The sequence below is a fragment of the Eurytemora carolleeae genome, unplaced genomic scaffold (assembly GCF_000591075.1).
Source record: "Eurytemora carolleeae unplaced genomic scaffold, Eaff_2.0 scaffold1182, whole genome shotgun sequence".
NCBI lineage: Eukaryota > Metazoa > Arthropoda > Copepoda > Calanoida > Temoridae > Eurytemora > Eurytemora carolleeae.
Genome location: NW_019397072.1, coordinates 1 through 19,058, shown reverse-complemented (window position 1 = coordinate 19,058; position 19,058 = coordinate 1). Strand labels below are relative to the sequence as shown.

At 32.9% G+C, this 19,058-nt stretch overlaps 1 protein-coding gene and 2 long non-coding RNA genes across 3 annotated transcripts; all 3 read right to left on the bottom strand.

Moving 5' to 3' along the window:
• Nucleotides 1-1,992: 1,992 nt before the first annotated feature.
• LOC111711609 (uncharacterized) lies at nucleotides 1,993-10,600 on the bottom strand. The gene is made up of 7 exons (XM_023486006.1): nucleotides 10,578-10,600; nucleotides 9,408-9,539; nucleotides 4,629-4,759; nucleotides 3,843-3,994; nucleotides 3,550-3,618; nucleotides 2,876-2,983; nucleotides 1,993-2,109 (listed from the first exon to the last, which is right to left on the bottom strand). Exons 2-7 carry the CDS (start codon nucleotides 9,473-9,475, stop codon nucleotides 1,993-1,995), a joined length of 645 nt encoding a protein of 214 aa, XP_023341774.1. The 5' UTR covers nucleotides 9,476-9,539; nucleotides 10,578-10,600.
• A 3,911-nt stretch (nucleotides 10,601-14,511) lies between these two features.
• Nucleotides 14,512-15,958, bottom strand: LOC111711616 (uncharacterized). The gene is made up of 3 exons (XR_002767293.1): nucleotides 15,873-15,958; nucleotides 15,363-15,441; nucleotides 14,512-14,587 (listed from the first exon to the last, which is right to left on the bottom strand). It is a non-coding gene; the product is annotated as an uncharacterized LOC111711616 (long non-coding RNA).
• A 922-nt stretch (nucleotides 15,959-16,880) lies between these two features.
• On the bottom strand, nucleotides 16,881-18,327 carry LOC111711617 (uncharacterized). Its single transcript, XR_002767294.1, has 3 exons — nucleotides 18,186-18,327; nucleotides 17,659-17,730; nucleotides 16,881-16,939 (listed from the first exon to the last, which is right to left on the bottom strand). It is a non-coding gene; the product is annotated as an uncharacterized LOC111711617 (long non-coding RNA).
• Between the last annotated feature and the right edge of the window lie 731 nt (nucleotides 18,328-19,058).

Here is a 19,058-nt window from a genome sequence, read left to right as displayed (position 1 = left end):
CTGGGATGTTTACTGATTACATGCTTTCTTAATAGATGATGCAGAATACTCTTCCCACAGAAATTACATCTAAAACAAAGCTAGGTTAATGCTGCATTATATACAGTTTATGTACGCAAAGTACATATATTTACAGTTCATGTACTCTAAGTACATATCTTTACAGTTTATGTACTCTAAGTACATATCTTTACAGTTAATGTACTTTAAGTACATATCTTTACAGTTCATGCACTTAAGAGTACATACCTTTATAGTTCATTCACTTTGAGTACATACATCTTAAAGCTATGTATTTACAGTTCATGTACTCTAAGTACATACCTTCATAGTTCAAGTACATACATATATACAAAGCTAGGTTACTGCTGCGTTGTATACAGTTTATGTACTCTAAGTACATACCTTTATAGTTCAAGTACATACATGTACAGTGTACATACATGCATACATCTATACAAAGCTAGGTTTCTACTGCAATATATACAGTTCATGTACTCTAAGTACATATCTTTATAGTTCAAGCACATACATGTACAATGTACTATTCCACACTTTACTTATCAAGTGCATGTCCAGTTGATAGTAACCCTGCTTCTTAAAAAAACTTACAAACAAAGGAGTCAAATGTATTTTTTTCAGATCAAAGCGAAGAGGCCAAAATTAAATGAAATTTCTCAAAATTTTTTTCTTCTGGAAATTTGCTCTGCATTAAATGAGTAAAAATGAGCTCTTCGTAAAACCCCAGATTTTTTAAGATTAAAATTGCTCAGTTTCCTAGTTCTCATTTCTAGTTGAGAGCCCAAAATAAAAAAATAAAACGGAAATGGAGGGAGGATAGAAATGGAGATAATAAATTATTGGCGTAGTTCACGACATATCAAACCCAGAGGAATACAATTAAGTAAAGAATGTAAACTTTTTAAAAGTTTGAAATTCAATTGTTTGCAACGGAACAAAATCCAAATTAAGGATAAACCTTTTGATGGAAAGGGACAGTCAAGGTAAATTTAAAGTAACCCTTCATGATACAGGTACATGTTCGATTCACAGCAGCAGCCTTTAAACCAAATCTTAATAAGGTTTTTTATCTTAAAGGGAGTGACCGGCTATGTAAGGTAGTTGAACTGAGTATGCAGTGTTGTGGAAAACTTCTTTCGGATTCATTTGAGACATATTAAACTTTTTAAAGATCTGTAAATCCTCAGTTTAAGCGCAAATTCGACGTTCAAAACTCCTACTTTGTGGGTGGATACGTTTTCAGAATTCTCCACACCACTGCATACTCAGTTCAACTACCTTGTACATAGCCGGTCACTCCCTTTAAAATTGATAATTTTTATTCCAGTTACTACATAGAAAATAATGCAAGACTTAGCTTCGAAGACAAGGTTGAAATTGACAATTTTCTTTAAGCGTTTGATTTGGGGAAAATTAGTTTTGAAAGGGGAAAATAATTGAAATTTTGGATCGAGCATCAAAAATCTTTTCCGCCACCGGTGAGGGGGGTTATTTCGTGAAAATACATAAAAAGGTTTAAAGGGTACAGTTGTGAATTATGCCTATAATTGGAGGATTATTTTCGACAGTCCCTTTAATGCCTCTTTATGAACAAAATTCAGCATCAAAGGAAAACCCTACAACCCGCCTCTCTGCTTTAATCTTGGATATTGCAGTAGCAGTTCTAGCATTGTTTTAGTTCATTTATTCCCCCCCCTTATTGTCTATATATAAAATACTTGTTTTAGAATTACATTAATATTTCCCTTTTTTTATAAGGGAGATTAAATCTATTTTTTTTTTGTGAATTTGTTTCGCTAATTTCTATAAGTTTACAAATAGTAAAATGACTTTTCTACACAGTTAACTATTAGATTTTTACAGTCATAAAAAGGCAGGACTTTAAAATCTAAGTAAATCAAATGACTAATTGTACCCCTTTACTAAAAGGGTATATTTTATTTTCATATTTATAATATGTTAAATCATTTATTACCTAATACTTCCCTCTGTGAGGTGATTCTGAAGAAGTGATGTTTTCTGATAGTTTCTAGGTAAAGGTTGCGTAGAGTTATTAGGATCAAATCCTTTATACTTTACAGCATACTCCTTCACATGACAATATTTAATACCAGAGGCCAAATTTAAAGAATTTTAGCAGCGGCTTAAATTTGAGACGCGGCTCAAAAATGGTTGGTTCCAAAAAATGTATCAGTGTTTCCAGATTTAAGCCGGCGCTCAATTGAAACCAGTTTTTGGCGAATTTGAGACGCGGCTCAAATTCATTAAATTCGGACTCTTGTCAAACATTAAAAAGGGGCTGTAACCGTTATTTCAGATGACCCTCCATGCAACGATGGCTATGCCCGATTGGCAATTGTACCAATAACAGCTTTTTGTTATCAAGTATGAATTAGTTGTCAAAATTTCAAAATTTTGAAAACTGATTTTAATTGTAGTATCTCTGCAAAAGTAACTTGCGCATTTCTACTCCAGGAAAACAAATAGTAGTTCTTAAAATATAACACTTTTTACAGTAGAAAAATTCAACATTTTTGATCTAAAAATGGTATATTGCCATCTTTGCATGAAGGGTCACTTGAAATAACTCTTATTCAGTCCCTTTACTACCCCCCCCTTGTAGAAGTAGAAGAAACTTATATTTCAAGGGAAAATTTATGAAAATGGATAAAAATCCATGATTTTGCCTCAGATAGCTTCAGAATTCATAAATTAAAATTCCAAAAATGAAAATTCTTCTTCCACAAAAACTTTTCCTGCGGCCCCCGTTTTCGAATCCCCAAAACCACCCTCAAAAGAAACCCAACAAATTTCTATTAAAATTAGTTTATATAAATAAATTTTGATTGTGTTCCTGAATAGATATATAATGAGTTAGTTTTAAATGACTGTGTATGCCAGCAATGGTAAATATTATCTGCGCCGGGCAGAGTTTACATTGGTAGTAGGTCAACCTCTCTACCTATACAAACATCCACCTCAATACATCAAAGATACAGGGTGCCCCAATAAAAAGGGAATTAAGTGAGCAACTTCCATATCAGTCGGTCTTTTACCGTTAACAAACATTTTAGTGGGATTCCAGTTCAAACAATTACTAACAGAAAGGCTTGGGATTTCAAAACCGTGGACTGCTTTTACATACCATAAAAATCTACAGAAAGGTCGCTATTGTTTCAGAAACCCACATCATATTCTTTAGAACTCTAGATTGTAAAATAGTAATTCCCCCCCCCCCCATCCCCTCCTTTTAAAATTTAAATAAACATTAGATATTTTCTTTTATTTTAACAATTTTATTTTAACCCAAAAACGAGAAAATAAAAAAAAGTATTGAATGAATAGTTTGCAACATGCATTTGTACAAATACTTGTTTTAAGAAACTAGGAGAAGGAAGAGGGTAGGGGGGGGGAGTTAATGAGCCGAACTATTGTTTGAATGCAAACTGCAAATGAAACCTAAAATTTTAACAAAAATTGTATCTTATTTTTTTAAATTAAAACATTAAATTTGAATTGGATCTATCCCTGAAGAGTTAGATTATCCCTCTGTTCTAGTTTATTCCCAAGATTCTCCAGCTTACTGCTGTTGTGTACCTTGAAGCAGGGGTAAATATTTCCTTTATTTTCTCCCCCCAGATATATACAAGGCAATTTTAGGTCCCTTTTATCCCTCAATTATCGAAGATCAATGATTTTTAACGAAAAATAAATGTTTTAAGAATTTTAGAGAGGAAAAATTTGCCAATAGATGTCAAATTTTTCCATTTCTCTGAAAATATTCTCCTTCTTCCTAAATCTTAAAAAATATAAACCCCTGCCTTAGAGATGTGTTTAGCTAGGAGACTATGGTAGAGAATCTTATCACAAACTTGACACTTGAACAGACACATATCATCCAGGGAGGAAGAGTAGATTCTCTCCTCCTCTCCTATACTATACTTAGAGCTAGTTCGAACCTCAAGTTTTGATCCTGCAATGTAAATAAATTTGATTGAGGAAGATCTTCAGTGGAGTTTGTAATGAGCTTTAATTGGGATTAGGAGAAGTTTTGGTTGAGTATAGGAGTGCTTATTGTTGGGATTTTTAGTTGGGATTAGGAGGAGTTTTAGTTGGGCTTATGAGTTTTGGTTGGGATATGGTGGAGTTTTGGTTGGGATTAGGAGGAGTTTTGGTTGGGTTTAGGAGGAATGTTGGTTGGGATTAGGAGGAGTTTTGGTTGGGTTTAGGGGGTGTTTCAGTTGGATTCAAAAAGATTTTTCGGTTTGGTTAAGGGAGAGTTTCGATTGGTACAATAAGAGTTTCAGGTAGGTTTAGGAAGAGTTTTGGTTGGGATTAATAAGGAGTAACAGTTTCTGTTATTAAGAGTTTAGATTGGAGTTATATATTGTCTTGGTTGGGTTTAGATCGATTGCCTGCTAGGTTGGATAACAGTTTTCGTTCAGCAAGAAGTAGGTTGTTTCCATTAGGTTATAGAAATTGCTTTGGGTTGAAGAATAGTTTGTTTTTGAGTATAGGAAGGTTTTCAGTTGGACTTATGAAGAACTTTGATTGAGTTTAATCAAATTTTAGTTTGGACTGATTTAGAATAAGTTTAAACAATTTACCTATTTTATCATCTGATTCAAAAGCATTGTATTGTATTTCATAATCTTGAATGTCTAGAGAATGATGTTCTTTAACATGGAAACCAATCTCTTCAAAGCTAAATATCAAGGGAGCCTCACAAACCTTACACCTAGGGATAGAAAATAATGAACAACAGAACTTTTGCGTTGTGAATCTCAGGCTCTAGCATTGTTCTCCTTCTTAGGCAGACCTATGCATTAATTGAACTCCTCTTCATTATAAATAATTGATCCCCAAACTTGGATATTTAAGATAAAGAATACGCAACACAAAAATTCCCACCTCAGAGGCCGAATTTAAAGAATTTGAGCCGAGGCTTAAATTTAAGCTGCGGCTCAAATATGGTTGGTTCCACTTAAAATTGTATTCAATGTTTCAATATTTAAGCCGGCGCTCAATTGAAACCGGTTTTTAGGGGATTTAAGACACGGCTCAAATTTGTAAAATTCAAACTTAGGACAACAAATAAGGTTTTGAATTAAGTCTAAATCTCCTCAAATCAATATAACATGACAACTTTAAATGACCAACTATGATATTAAATAGCCATTTCTAATTAAAAAACAGGTAACGGAGAAATTTAATAATTTTATACAAGCAGTTTAATTTTGATCTTATGTTGAACTTCAATGTTATACATGGCAGTTGTCAAACTATTTACAGAAGAATACTGTTTTTAAATCTCTCCAACACCCCTAGAGTTCAAGAGATTCCTTTCTACTCTCTATGCAGTATCCTGGGGATGAAATCTGACCGTAGTTTATAAGTTTAATTAATTCAACTTTAATTACAGACATTCTACAATATAAGGCTGTCATAACAATATCTAGACTTGGGCTAAAAAGTACAGAAAAGAAGTTGCAACAAAGTTTGAACAAAATTCATGTTAAAACTTAATTCTGAATTCATGGAAAACTCTATTTTTACACAGCTTTGTTTAAAGCTTTGATCACATTACTGTTAATAGCACAGGCAATCAGCTTTTCTCCCCTTTGGAGGCCGGTTTGATTAAAGTTGAATAATTTTTTATTATCTTCAAAAAAATTTACCATACACATTATACATTTCTTCCTAAAATATAAAATTAAATTAGGCTCTAACTTAAAAGTTTAAACTCTGCATATCAATGTGACTAAGCACTATTATTAACCCAACTTAAAACGTTAGCCTTTTATCAAATAAAATACGGTGCAAAGATAACTTTTTGAAAAATATTCAAAACATTCAATATTTCCTAAAACAAAATGCAATATTTTTAACTAAATGTTCAAGATGACCAGAATGTTTGTTTCTTTCATATCCTGAGCCTGCAATTTAAAAACTTCGGCTCAAGCCGTAATTCCTTAAACCCAGTTTTTAGACCCAATATTTAAACCAACCCTGACGACAGCTTGACAGCTGCAAGATCTTCGGCTCGACTTAGGAGTTAGGCCCAATAAAAATAAAACCAACCTTGGTTGGTTTTAGTGGAAAACAAGTTAATTTTGCGTCTTGTTCTCATAAAAACTGGGAATGCGCCAATTCCTACCATGAAAATTCGTCAAATAGAATATTAACCCGGTTTTTTTAATTCAACTCGGTGGAAAATAAGATGCAGCTTGAATCCGAAAGTTGTAAATAAGGTTCAACGACAGCATAGACCCGAGCCATATTTCCCCAAGTTTTTTAAATCGCGGGCTCTGGTTATGTTTTAATCAGCATTGTGAACTAGACAGTAGGAGAGGTCAAATTAAAGCAATTTTACTGGTATGACTTTATGACCTCATAGCATCTCTTGTTTTAACTTTATGCAACAGAAAGAGAACATGTTAGATTGAAAACATTTAAGATAGCAACCTAATGTGCAATTTACTTTAATTTGACGTGTAATCCAACCACCTTGCCTTATCGATGGGAAAACTGTGTTCCTTATTCTTGTATTTTTGGGGGTTAAACTTGAATCTAAACCATTCCAGCCAAACAACATTTTGTTTGGTCAAATAATAAAAAGCAGTTGCATAAATATGTAGAAATTATGATTTCTCATATCTAGGAAAGTCTTGTCTATAAAAAAATGACAAGGCATTTGATGCCCAATTTTTCGTTTGTTTCCCTAAATTCAAAATATATACCCTTTTATCTCCTGTAAACAAAATGAAAGAAGAAACTAGACAGTAGACAATGAAATGAATGTTAAAACGACATCAAAGTGTAAAAAGTTGTTAAACAATGGTTTCTAACTGTGCTTAAAGTATAAAGTTGGATTATAAAGAGACGCCCCAAGAGAATCTATTTAAAATCTAAAATTAACTCATAAATTCCAACTTGGATATTTAAACACAACTGGGACCAGAGAAACATAGCTTCTTAACCGCTTAATAAACTCAGGTTTAACATTTATATTGTACAATTCAAAGTGTACTGCAGGCATACTGAAAAGGTGACATTACAATTACATTTACATTGAAACAATGTACCCATATATATGTGTAATAGGCATGTTCAAAAAGTTGATTTTATATTGTTATTAAAGTTTAGAATGAAGGTACAATAGATACAAGCAAAGATAAAGATACATAACAAAAATTAACTCATTTAATTCTTTATAATTAAATGAGTTCATTTGTTTAGTTTTAGTGTACTTTTAAAAAATCGTAATATAAAGTAAAACTACCATGTTCAGTTAAATTTTGAGTACTTTTTACATAGGGTACTTTTCCAAAGTCATTATAATTTGTGTATTCATTGTATTACATAACTACTTAACCATGTTGGCGTATTTATTTTAGTGATTTATTAAAAAATTACACTTTTCAAAGTCTACTAGTCTTTTTCAAAAAGTTGAATTCAGAGTGTACTATTCAGAGTGTACTAAGCATGTTTAAATAGTTGTATTCAGTAAAACTTTAAAATTGTACTATTCTTAGTGTACTTTGCATATTAAAAAGTAGTTTAGGGAAAAGAATTAAAAACAGGAAATCAACTTGCCATTTCAAGTCCAATTTTTCATCCCCCCCCCCTCTTAACAAAAACTACAGCAAGAACCAGAATACTGTAGAATAGGAAGATAATATTAAAGCAATATTGAAGTGTATTTCATGCTGTTAGAAAGCAAATTGTTTTACATGTAACTTCATTACTAAGTGAAATGGGTCGCTGCACAATCGCTGTGTCTCATGTTCATTGGACTACTTAAAGTCATAAGTTGAATCTAAAAGTTGTCTTCCTATTCCAGAGTTTTCTGGTTCTCACTGTATCATGCCATGTTTTTATGTGGCATTCCTGTATAATTTGTCACAGTGCAAAAGAGTGAAGACAATGTATGTTGTCAGAAAAGTATAAATTAATAAAATGGATAGAAAACCTTTTTATTTGATTGTTTGAGGCAATTTCCTTCCAACTTTTCTTAAGAAAAATACCAACTGTTATTTATATGAGAAAACATTGAGAAAAATGTAGAAAATAACTGCAAGGATTAAGAACAACTCAGTAAATATTGTTATATTTCAGAGATTGGAACGTAAGAACACCTCAGTAAATATTGTTATATTTCAGAGACTGGAACTTAAGAACAACTCAGTAAATATTGTTATATTTGAGACACTGGAACTTCAGAAATAATACAACAACGAAACCTAGTTTAAATCTCAAAATATCTTGTATATGTTTATATATATGATCACTTTATAGTTTAGAAAACTCCAAAAGTTCAACTCCAAAAATCCCATTCTGTTACCTAAACTATGTTTTGATCATTAAAACTACTAAATTTCCGTCTCAGAGAATTTCAGTGCTATTTTGTATATTGTTTTGTGTTGATTAATATATAAATATATATGTATAATATTTATTAGTATGCCACATTCTCATCGGATTTACTACGAAGCCAAATTAGCAATAATTCTTGATATTGTATAGTCGGGACCTGAAAACCACCTGGAAACCATAGATTTCACTAATACATAGGGGGGAGGGGAAGAGCTGAGCCAAAAATAGCCCCTCCCCTCTCTGTAAATATTACTCCCATGTACCATGTTACTTGTAATTAGTGTGTCCCACTAATTTAGTGTACTCCAGTGTACTTAACATATCTTTTTTATTGTATTTATGTACTAACCTGTAATAAACTAATCTATTGTACTCCAGTGTATTTTATCTTTGTACTGTATTTATGTACTAACCTGTAATAATCTAATCTAGTGTACTCCAGTGTACCATACATATCTTTGAAGCGTATTTATGTACTGATCTGCAATTAACTAATCTAGTGTACTCCAGTGTACTTTACATATCTTTGAATTGCATTTATGTACTGACCTGTAATAAACTAATCTATTGTACTCCAGTGTACTTTGTATTCATGTACTGACCTGTAATAAACCAATCTAGTGTACTCCAGTGTACTTTACATATATTTGTACTGTATTCATGTACTGACCTGTAATAAACCAATCTAGTGTACTCCAGTGTACTTTACATATGTACTGTATTCATGTACTGACCTGTAATACACTAATCTAGTGTACTCCAGTGTACTTTACATATATTTGTACTGTATTCATGTATACTGACCTGTAATACACTAATCTAGTGTACTCCAGTGAACCGTACATATCTTTGTACTGTATTTTTGTACTGACCTGTAATACACTAATCTAGTGTACTCCAGTGTACTTTACATATTTTCGTACTGTATTCATGTATACTGACCTGTAATACACTAATCTAGTGTACTCCAGTGAACCGTACATATCTTTGTACTGTATTTTTGTACTGACCTGTAATAAACTAATCTAGTGTACTCCAGTGAACCGTACATATCTTTGTACTGTATTCTATCCATCATGTGTTTCTTTAGAAGATGTTTCTCGAAGTTTAGATTAGAAATCACCTTTCTGCATACTCTACATCTAAACATTTTTTAATTCATTTAACAATTAATAAAAGGTACGTCGACGTAAGTGCAATTAGATTGTTCATTCAAGTTTAGGAAATAAATTGTTAAATTTACGAAATAGTTCGTTAATTTTCGCACCGTTCGTCAAATTACGAATCTTGGTTTCTAGGGAAGTGACCTTTATTTGATGTTAGGTACTTTCTCAAAGGATTTTTCCCAAGCGGCAACTTTCCAAGGGTATTTTCCCAAGTGGAAACTTCCCAACTTTAAAATTTCCCAAATTGCAACTCCCAGCGGCAGCACTCGGCCCCTATCCCGTCCTGGCCGCAGCGCTCGGCCCCCCATTGCAGCCTGCGGCGCCTCGATCAGAAGGCCTAACCTAACCTTTGGGAAGTTGCTGTTTGGGAAGTTGCACAATTGGGAAATTGTCACTTGGGAAGTAGCCCTTGGGAAGTAGCCCTTGTGAAAATGTCTTTGGGAAAATACCTAACACCTTTGATTTTAAGCTTCACAAGCCCCAATATCAACGGTAACTTTTAGTCCTTTAACAGATGAACAAAGACATAAAGATCGCCATTTTTTTATCTAGAAAAACGTTTAATACTATGTCTGATGCATAAATCTACAAGTCACCTTAAAAGAGAGACCACAATTTTCAATTAGAAAAACAGGAATATTTCCTTTATCCTTTATGCTTTACCATTGAGAATCGAAAATGCAATTTTATAAATGGAAGCTTGAAAAGTCACTAAAACAAAGTCTACAGTTCATAGTTACTAAAATGAAATAACTTTGTCATTTTCCTTAAATTTAAAATATACTGAAAAAATTAAGTTTTTTCTTAAAGTATATTCAATAAAACTTCCCTCTAAAACCATCTCACGCATTTGCAAACAAAACTAAATTCTTTCTATTTTGCGTTAAAAGCTTGGTTCGAGGTTTTGTGATTTTTAGTGACAAAATTTTATATCTCAACTCCTTCTTACACAGCATCAAATAGATTACAATCTAATTGCACAGAACAAAAAAAATAAATTTCTAAAAGAATTACCAGGCCATTTTAACACCTACAGTTTTAAATCTATATCCGTTGTACCTCCTAGCATACTTCAAATTAGACCTCAAACAAAGAGAATAGAATATATACTAGAGTGGAATTTAGAAAATCCCTCGGTATGCATTTTGTCAAACCCTTTCAGCCTGAAATTGAGTTCAAAGTGTACAAATCATGTAAATGTTCACAAATTATATGCAGTAGAGTACATTAATACAGTATGTTCCCTAGACTATCCATTTCAATTTCGAATTTTTTAAAGCTGTTAAATAAACTTTATAAAATGAATTAGGTGAATAAAAAACATTATTTGATTTATAGTTATAACGGAAAATCATTGTTTGTAAAGTGAAAGGCATAAAGTCTATATGAAATGATCATTGGTCAATTATGAAACCAGCCTATTTCATAATTTGGGTTTCTTTTAATATTAATTTTAGATTTTCTATAAAATGATGTTCCAGGGCCCAAAAGGTTGTACAGCGCAAATATGTGAAGTACACCAACAGTATGGAAACAGTACAACAAAATAGCCATTATACACTTTTTTCTAGTAAATTCCACTCTAACATATATTCTATTCTCTATGACCTCAAATTAGCACTTTAACGGTACCCCCAATTCCCCCCCGCCCCCCTCCCAACTGTCTATACCATTGAGAATGGAAACGAAGAGGTAAAGCTTACCTCAGATGTACAACACAACCGACCTCCCTCATAATTAATTAATAGAGTGGTCAGTTGTGTACATCATGATATGTTTACGTATCTAACACTGTAGAGAATTCGAGGCTCTTGACTGCAAACATTTGACAATTTTCAAATTTGAAGGTTTTTAATCTATTAGCTAAAAGTGCTGTCAAAAATATTAAGTTTCTAGGGCATGGCTTTAGCTTAAAACTTTAGTAACCTTCTTATTTGAAACATTTTTATTCTTTCTTCTCTTCAACTCCCTAACCTTAAAAGGTCTCGCCATGCACAATGTTTTTGTATTTTGAAAAAAAACTCACATTTTTACAAGAAGAATTGTTTGTGTATTTTTTCACGATGCAATATTTGGTCAAACTTTCATTAACATAAACAAACAACTGAAATGGAATTTACTGCACTATACAGGGTGTCCCAAAAAACATGGGAATTCAGTGACGAATTCGATATGTCTTTGTTATGAATTAGCCTTGTAATACCCAAGTTCAAAAGCCATAATATCATTATGCCTGCTAGAGTTTATTTTATGAAAAGGGTAAAAGACTGTAAAGATGTGTTTATGATGTCTCCACAAGATGAACAGTGAAGATGACGGACAAGTTTACACTGTTTGTATACTGCAATTTTCTTGTTTTACTAAGTACAACCGTATGCAGTCAAAACATAAACAAACAAAATGTGAACATAGCAGACGAAACTCTTACAGATAACAGCTTTCTCAGTATGTTATCACTATACTAAATCAACGAATTAATTTAAAAGAGGATATCGAATTCGTTACTGAATTCCCATGTTTACTGGGACACCCTGTACAATCCTCTGTTTGCAATCCATATTAAGTGTCTATCTAATTATCTATACAAATATTCAATTATCTTCATTTTACCACCCCCAAGAAATATCTATAGTACAGTGTTAGATACGTAAACATATCTTGATGCACACAACCGACCACTCTATTAATTAATGAATAGGAAGGTCGGTTGTGTACATCTGAGCTAAGCTTTACAACTGTTCGTTTTCTTTCTCAATCAAATTTTTATGGTTTTAATTGATGTAATTTTGAGTGATAAGAAAACGGATGAAAACTTGCCTTTTGATGTACAATTTTCTAAAATATTTTTTTCGCAGAAGTTATTTTTGCGCGGAGTACTCCAGGTTGTCTGTAAACACCTTCTCTTCCTCTAATCCAGGATCCAAGAGTTCTCCGTCTTCTCCGCCGGCTAGAATATCCTCTCTGAATCCAAACATTGGCGTGAGGCATTTTTTATTGATCCAACCCTTTCTCTTTTAAAGTAAGAAATTTGTTCGTGACTAAATTATATTAATATTAGGAAAATATTAAAAGTAGAATAATAGTAAGATTTATCTTAATTAATAGATTCATTAGCTACTGTCCGCCGTCTGGTCTCCTGTGTCTGTGTTTAGTATGATTAGTTCAAGCGACAAGAAATACGGGAATTGAGTGTTGTTTCATTTTTTAATTTTTTAATTCCTATACATTTGCAACCCAATGTCGTAACCCTAAGATATGTCAAACTATGAATTCTGCGAGCTCAATAGTTTTCGTCTGAAATGTAAAGATATAGCAACTAGAACACTTGAATTTGTGGCAAAGACTTTTTTTTTTTTTGCAATCAGTTGGAAATATAATGAAAACCAATATATTCTCAGACTCTTTTAAAATTAGTACTTATTTATACTCCTTGTTAAATGGGAGTGGGTGGAAGAAAATATAACTTCTATTATCCTCATGGTTTAGTGGGATCGAGTGGGAGTAAGAAAGTACTCCTATTATACTCCTGGCTTCTTGGGAGTCGGTGAATGAAAGTACTCCCTTTATAGTCCTGGTTAAGTGGGAGTGGACGGAAGAAAGTAAAACTTCCTTTATCCTTATGGTTTAATGTGAGTGGAAGGAAGTAAGTACTTACTTTAAACTCTTGGTTTAGTGGGAGTGGGAGGCAGAAATTACTCCTGGTTTAGCAGGATTGGGAGGAAGAAATCACTCCTGGTATAGCAGGAGTGGGAGTAAGAAATTACTCCTGGTTTAGCAGGATTGGGAGGAAGAAATCACTCCTGGTTTAGCAGGATTGGGAGGAAGAAATCACTCCTGGTTTAGCAGGAGAGGGAGGAAGAAATCACTTGTGGTTTAGCAGGAGTGGGAAGAAGAACTCACTCCTGGTTTAGCAGGAGTGGGAGGAAGAAATCACTCCTCGTTTAGCAGGAGTGGGAGGAAGAACTTCTGGTTAAGCAGGAGTGGGAGGAAGAAAGGACTCCTAGTTTAGCAGGATCGGAAGGAAGAAATTACTCCTGGTTTAGCAGGAGTGGGAGGAAGAAATTACTCCTGGTATAGCAGGAGTGGGAGGAGGAAATTACTCCTGGTTTAGCAGGAGTGGGAGGAAGAAATTACTCCTAGCTTAGCAGGAGTGGGAGGAAGAAAGAACTCCTGGTTTAGTGGGAGTGGGAGAAAGAAAGGAAAATACCTCCGTCAAGAGAACAAATTATATTAGAGCAAGCAGTGCGACAGATTCAAACTTTAATCCTCTTTTACAAAAAAAACTTTCTTCTAATAATCCTCTCATCATCCTCTCATCATCACTGAATTAATCAATCTTTAAAAACCTTTTTTCCCTCCAAATCGCGAAGGGGAGAGGATAATGAACCCGCAGAGTAAACACAATCTAACCCAGATTCTACCCCTGAGAGCTCGGAAAAGATTTATGCTCTCAGAATACTAAGATATGTCAGGATTTCAAATAAACTGAGAGAACGAATAGAATAGTTGAACAGGCCAGAAATATATAATATATATACTTTATAATAAGATGTTTAAAAGGAAAAGGATGACATTTTTGTAACAGAGGGGTTTAGGTTTTTAACATTTATTAATTTTGGACACTTCCTTTATTTTCCCATTAAACTCATTTATACACTTAAAAGGTAAAACTCCCTGGGAGATTTATTTCACTTTACTGTTCGAATTCAAATTCAAATTCGAATTGTTTTCCAAATTCGATATTTTTCAAGCTAATTCAGGATAAAATCCAACTTATTGAAAAGCAAAAATTTGTCAGAAAATTTGAACTTTTTGTCGACTTTCTTTGATTAAAACCTGCACTGTAAAAGAGTTAATAAAATTAAAATTATCACCAATGAAATGGATTTTGAGAATAAATTAGGCAATAAAATGTACATTGTACAATAAAATAATATTTGTTTGGGCCCTTTCCTGGATATTAAACTTGTAATACTCTGAGTCATAAATCTCGGCTCAAACCCATCAAACTCAGCAATATAATCCTGAAAAGTACAATATTAAAGGGACTGTAGGCGAAATTTCAAGTGATCCTTCATCTTAAGATGTTTGATTCAAAGCATTATCTTCTAAATAATAAATGAGAATTCAATGTTTTTCTCTTTGAAATTGATTACTTTTAATTGTGGTTCCTCTATGAAAATGACTGTATTGTACAATGCAACAATGCACTGCAATGTACTGTACAGTGCTACAATGTCCTGCAATGTACTGTAATACTATTGCACTGTACCGTACATTGCTACAATAGTACAATTTACTTTGCTGCAATGTACAATGCATGACAATTTACTGTACTGTACTGTAAAATGCTGTAATAAACTGTACTGTACTGTACCGAACAATGCAACAGCTGTAATATAACTTTATATATATTACTAATGTATTGCACTGTATTCTCCTGTACTTCACTTTAATGCATTGCATTTGCAAAGAACGTATTTTTAGAGAAGATCTTAAAGTTTTAAACTTTTTTGTCCCATAATTTAAAAAAAAAATATTTCGCTGAACTTTAATTTTCTGGTAAACAATTCCAGTGAAGACTAAAAATTTAAAATCAAGGTTGCAAACTACAAAATACAAAACCTCAGGGGTATACATTTTGTTGAAAATTAATCGCCCCTACCCCCCCCCATCCACAATATTTTACGAGATTTTTTATTGCTTAATCTAGGAGTACCGAGACAAATTTGGGCCTGATCGGTTCAGCCGTTTTCACATTTTCGGATACAATCCAAAATACATAGATTAACTAACAACCTCCATAGATGTACTGTGCTCGTGTAGAACATGTTTACTAATATCATCAACTGCAAGGTAGATCTCTGCAGAGCATATTCTACAAAAATAAACTCTTAAATGGACTGTTTACTAATATCATCAACTGCAAGGTAAATCTCTACTGAACATATCCTAAAAAATAAATTCTTAAAAGAGCTATCAACGTCATTTCAAATGATCCTCCATTTATAGAGTGGCATGTCCGATTTAAAAAAATACTCTTTAAACCTTTAAAATTTGGTTATGGTGATGGACCAAACCTCTGTAGAGTAAACCTTTGTCTGATCAATGATGAATGAGGTTTCTGTTTTTCTACCTAATTATCTTTAATTAAGGTTTCTCTATAAAAGTAACTAGCGGATTTATGTTTCAGCGACACTGAAGGTAATTGATAAATTTAAAAATTCCTTTTTTAGGTTTTCGGGTTAGTAGGCACCAGGTAGACAACTTTCATTTCCCCCCGGATAAAATAAAAAAATGCTTGTTTACCTGCATTTATAATATGAAAGCCTTGTGTACTCGTGTTCCTTGTACTCCTTTATATACTCCTCTTGCTCCAGTTCATGCTCCTCTCTATCCAACATCAACATTAGATAAAACAGTTGAACTTTGATATCTGTTGAATAAAATTACGAAATTAATCTTATCTGTATTTGATCTTGTTTGAAATTCCTTCAATGATCATGAAACATAAAATGGATTCCTAAAATAAACTTTAAAGGGACAGACCCGGTATGTAAGGTAGTTAAACTGAGTATGCATGTTGTGGACAAATTCTTTAGGATTCATTTGAGACGTATAAAACGTTTCCACGATGTATAATTACTGAGTTTGAGCGCATAGCCAACGTTCAAAATCATGAATTTGGTTACGTTTTCAGAATCGCTTTTTTATTATTAAATAACGACGACGAAAAATGTAGTAAAAATTCTATAGTGAACTAATTATTAATTAAATATTTAGGAACATTTTTCTCAAAAGAAATTTGTCAATAAATCGAAATTAAAATTAATTATTTCATTTTTCATCATTATATTGAATTTCTTATTTTCAATAAATTTGTTTGCAGATTTCATCAATTCTTCAAATGTCGTCTTTTAAATAAATATTCCAGAAAATCACAGAAAATCTTTGTGATTAAAGAGAGATTATAGAAACTAGTAATTGAATAAGATTACTTAATTTCGATGATAAGGGTTAATTTTTATTTTCTCAACCTGTTTCTAAACAACTTATTAGTTTAGTGTAGGATTTTATTTACATTTTTTGTAGTTGTTATTTAATAATTAAATAAAAAAACAATTCTAAAACGTATCCACCCATAAGTACGATTTTGAACGTCGACTTTGCGCTGAAACTAAGGATTTACAGATCTTTAAAAAGTTTTTTTTGTCTCAAATGAATCCTATAGAATTTGTTCACATCACTGCATTCTCCGTTTAACTACCTTACATAGCCGGTCTGTCCCTTTAACAATATCTAACTAAGCATAATGTGGATTCCTTAAATGATCTTGAAATAACCAATGTAGAACATCCTCGTTGCACACCTTACATCTGTTTTCAGAATAAAAATAATAATGATAATAATAATGATAATGATAATAATGATAATAATAATAATAATAATAATAATAATGATAATAATATGCAGCGCTGGGCCCACTAATCTGCTCTAGACACAGCTAGGGAAAGTATCACACAGGTCTGCCACTTTTGTAATGGTAAATTGGCGGTACATTTCAAACTATAGGACCGCAAAGGTTGGCCCAGCTTGGAACAAAGGTTTAGTAGTTAAATGTATTTGGACCCTAAAGAGAGGTAGATATGTTGTTTAAGACCGGTAGTAATTTTTCAACTACTTTCATTCAAAAGATTCAACCTCGGTAAATTTATGGTTAACTAAAATTCTAGAGTTTATTGCTAGACTCCAGACAGAATCAATGAATTCATTTACAATAAATTCTAAGCCAATTCAGAGACTGATAAAGGGACTGTAGACGTAATTTAGACGTAGTTTGTATTCAAATCTATTTATTGCAAGACAAAAGAGACATACTTTTCATCCCCTCCCTTCAGGTAAATATATATAAACATACCTGCCGCATATACTACATTCAACTCGACACATTAGTTTAGGATCATCTGAATATTCTCTACCTGATAACAATAATAATAATAATGATGATAATGATAATAATAAAAATAATAATAATAAAAATAATAATATAATCTTTTTACTTATATTTAATATTTATATCATATATTGTATTTACTTGTAAATGCATCCTTCGTCTAAACTATTAGAGAAGTATTTTTCTCCATCTTTTCCCAGCTTCAAGAAATCCCTGCAATAAAACAATATTTGCATACAATCAATTCAAACTTTGCAAAGACGATTGCAAGAGCCTGTAGATGCCGCAAATAATGTTGCCAAAGCGCAAATGCCGCATAAGCATTTAAAAATGCACAGGTGCCATAAAGACGATTGCAAAGTCGCAGATGCCACAAAGATGATTGAAAACGCATTTGCAGCAAAGACGTTTGGAAGAGCGCTGAGGACGCAAAGACGATTGCAAAGGGACATATAATTGATTGGTAAAAGACTTTACCAAATAATATTGCCAAAGCGCAAATTCCGCAAAAGACTTTAAAAATGCACAGGTGCCATAAAGACGATTGCAAAGTCGCAGATGCCACAAAGATGATTGAAAACGCATTTGCAGCAAAGACGTTTGGAAGAGCGCTGGGGACGCAAAGACGATTGCAAAGGAACAGATAATTAATTGGTAAAAGAATTTACCTTAACCATGTGTTGTAACAGAAGCTCTCCTCCTCCCCCTGGTCCCCCTCTTCCCCTGCAACCCCCTTCTCCTCCTTCTCCTCCTCCTGGTCTTGAAAGAGGTTGTGCAGTGTTTTGTATTCCTGCAAGGAGAGCTCATGAAGTGCCTAAGATCCAACAAATGATAACTTTTTAAAAAATGTCCATATTTTAATTTTTGCAAATTATTAAATCCTTATTTCAATCATTAATAATGCTTGCTTTACACATAATTAGAAGAAAAATCAAAACTAGAGAAGCTACAAGGTCGCAAAATCAAAACTAGAGAAGCTACATGGTCACAAAATCAAAACTAGAGGAGCTACAAGGTCACAAAATCAAAACTAGAGGAGCTACAAGGTCACAAAATCAAAACTAGAGGAGCTACAAGGTAACAAAATCAAAACTAGAGGAGCTACAAGGTCACAAAATCAAAACTAGAGAAGCTACAAGGTCACAAAATCAAAACTAGAGGAGCTACAAGGTCAAAGATCAGAATTTGAGGAGCTACGAGGTCACAAAATTCTTTGATTCAGGACTGGGTGTGCAATTGAAGATATAATTGGACCATTTCAAGTCAGTTTAATTTGTTTGCCTTAATATGATCACAGATAGTATCATAGCTGAACAGCACCTCTTCCTATTATCAAATTCAAAATTCTAAGAATATATGTTTTTGAAATTATCAATATTTAATTAAAAGGTTTAATGAATATTTCTTGATGCAGAACACAGTTGTACATTGTGTAACCAACTTTACAACTTTAATATATTTCTTGATATTGTCTTTTTATTTTCCTTATGTGTGTAATTTGCACTGTCAACATGCAAATGTCCTGACAGATTGAAGTCATT

Excerpts from the sequence above, each read along its gene's own strand:
- LOC111711609 (XM_023486006.1), bottom strand. The coding sequence starts at position 9,475 with ATGATGGATAGAATACAGTACAAAGATATGTACGGTTCACTGGAGTAC. Across the intron at positions 3,995-4,628 it reads TGAATCAGATGATAAAATAG|GATCAAAACTTGAGGTTCGA; the intron begins GTAAATTGTTTA and ends TTTACATTGCAG. Across the intron at positions 2,110-2,875 it reads CTCATTATATATCTATTCAG|GAGTATGCTGTAAAGTATAA; the intron begins GAACACAATCAA and ends TGTCATGTGAAG.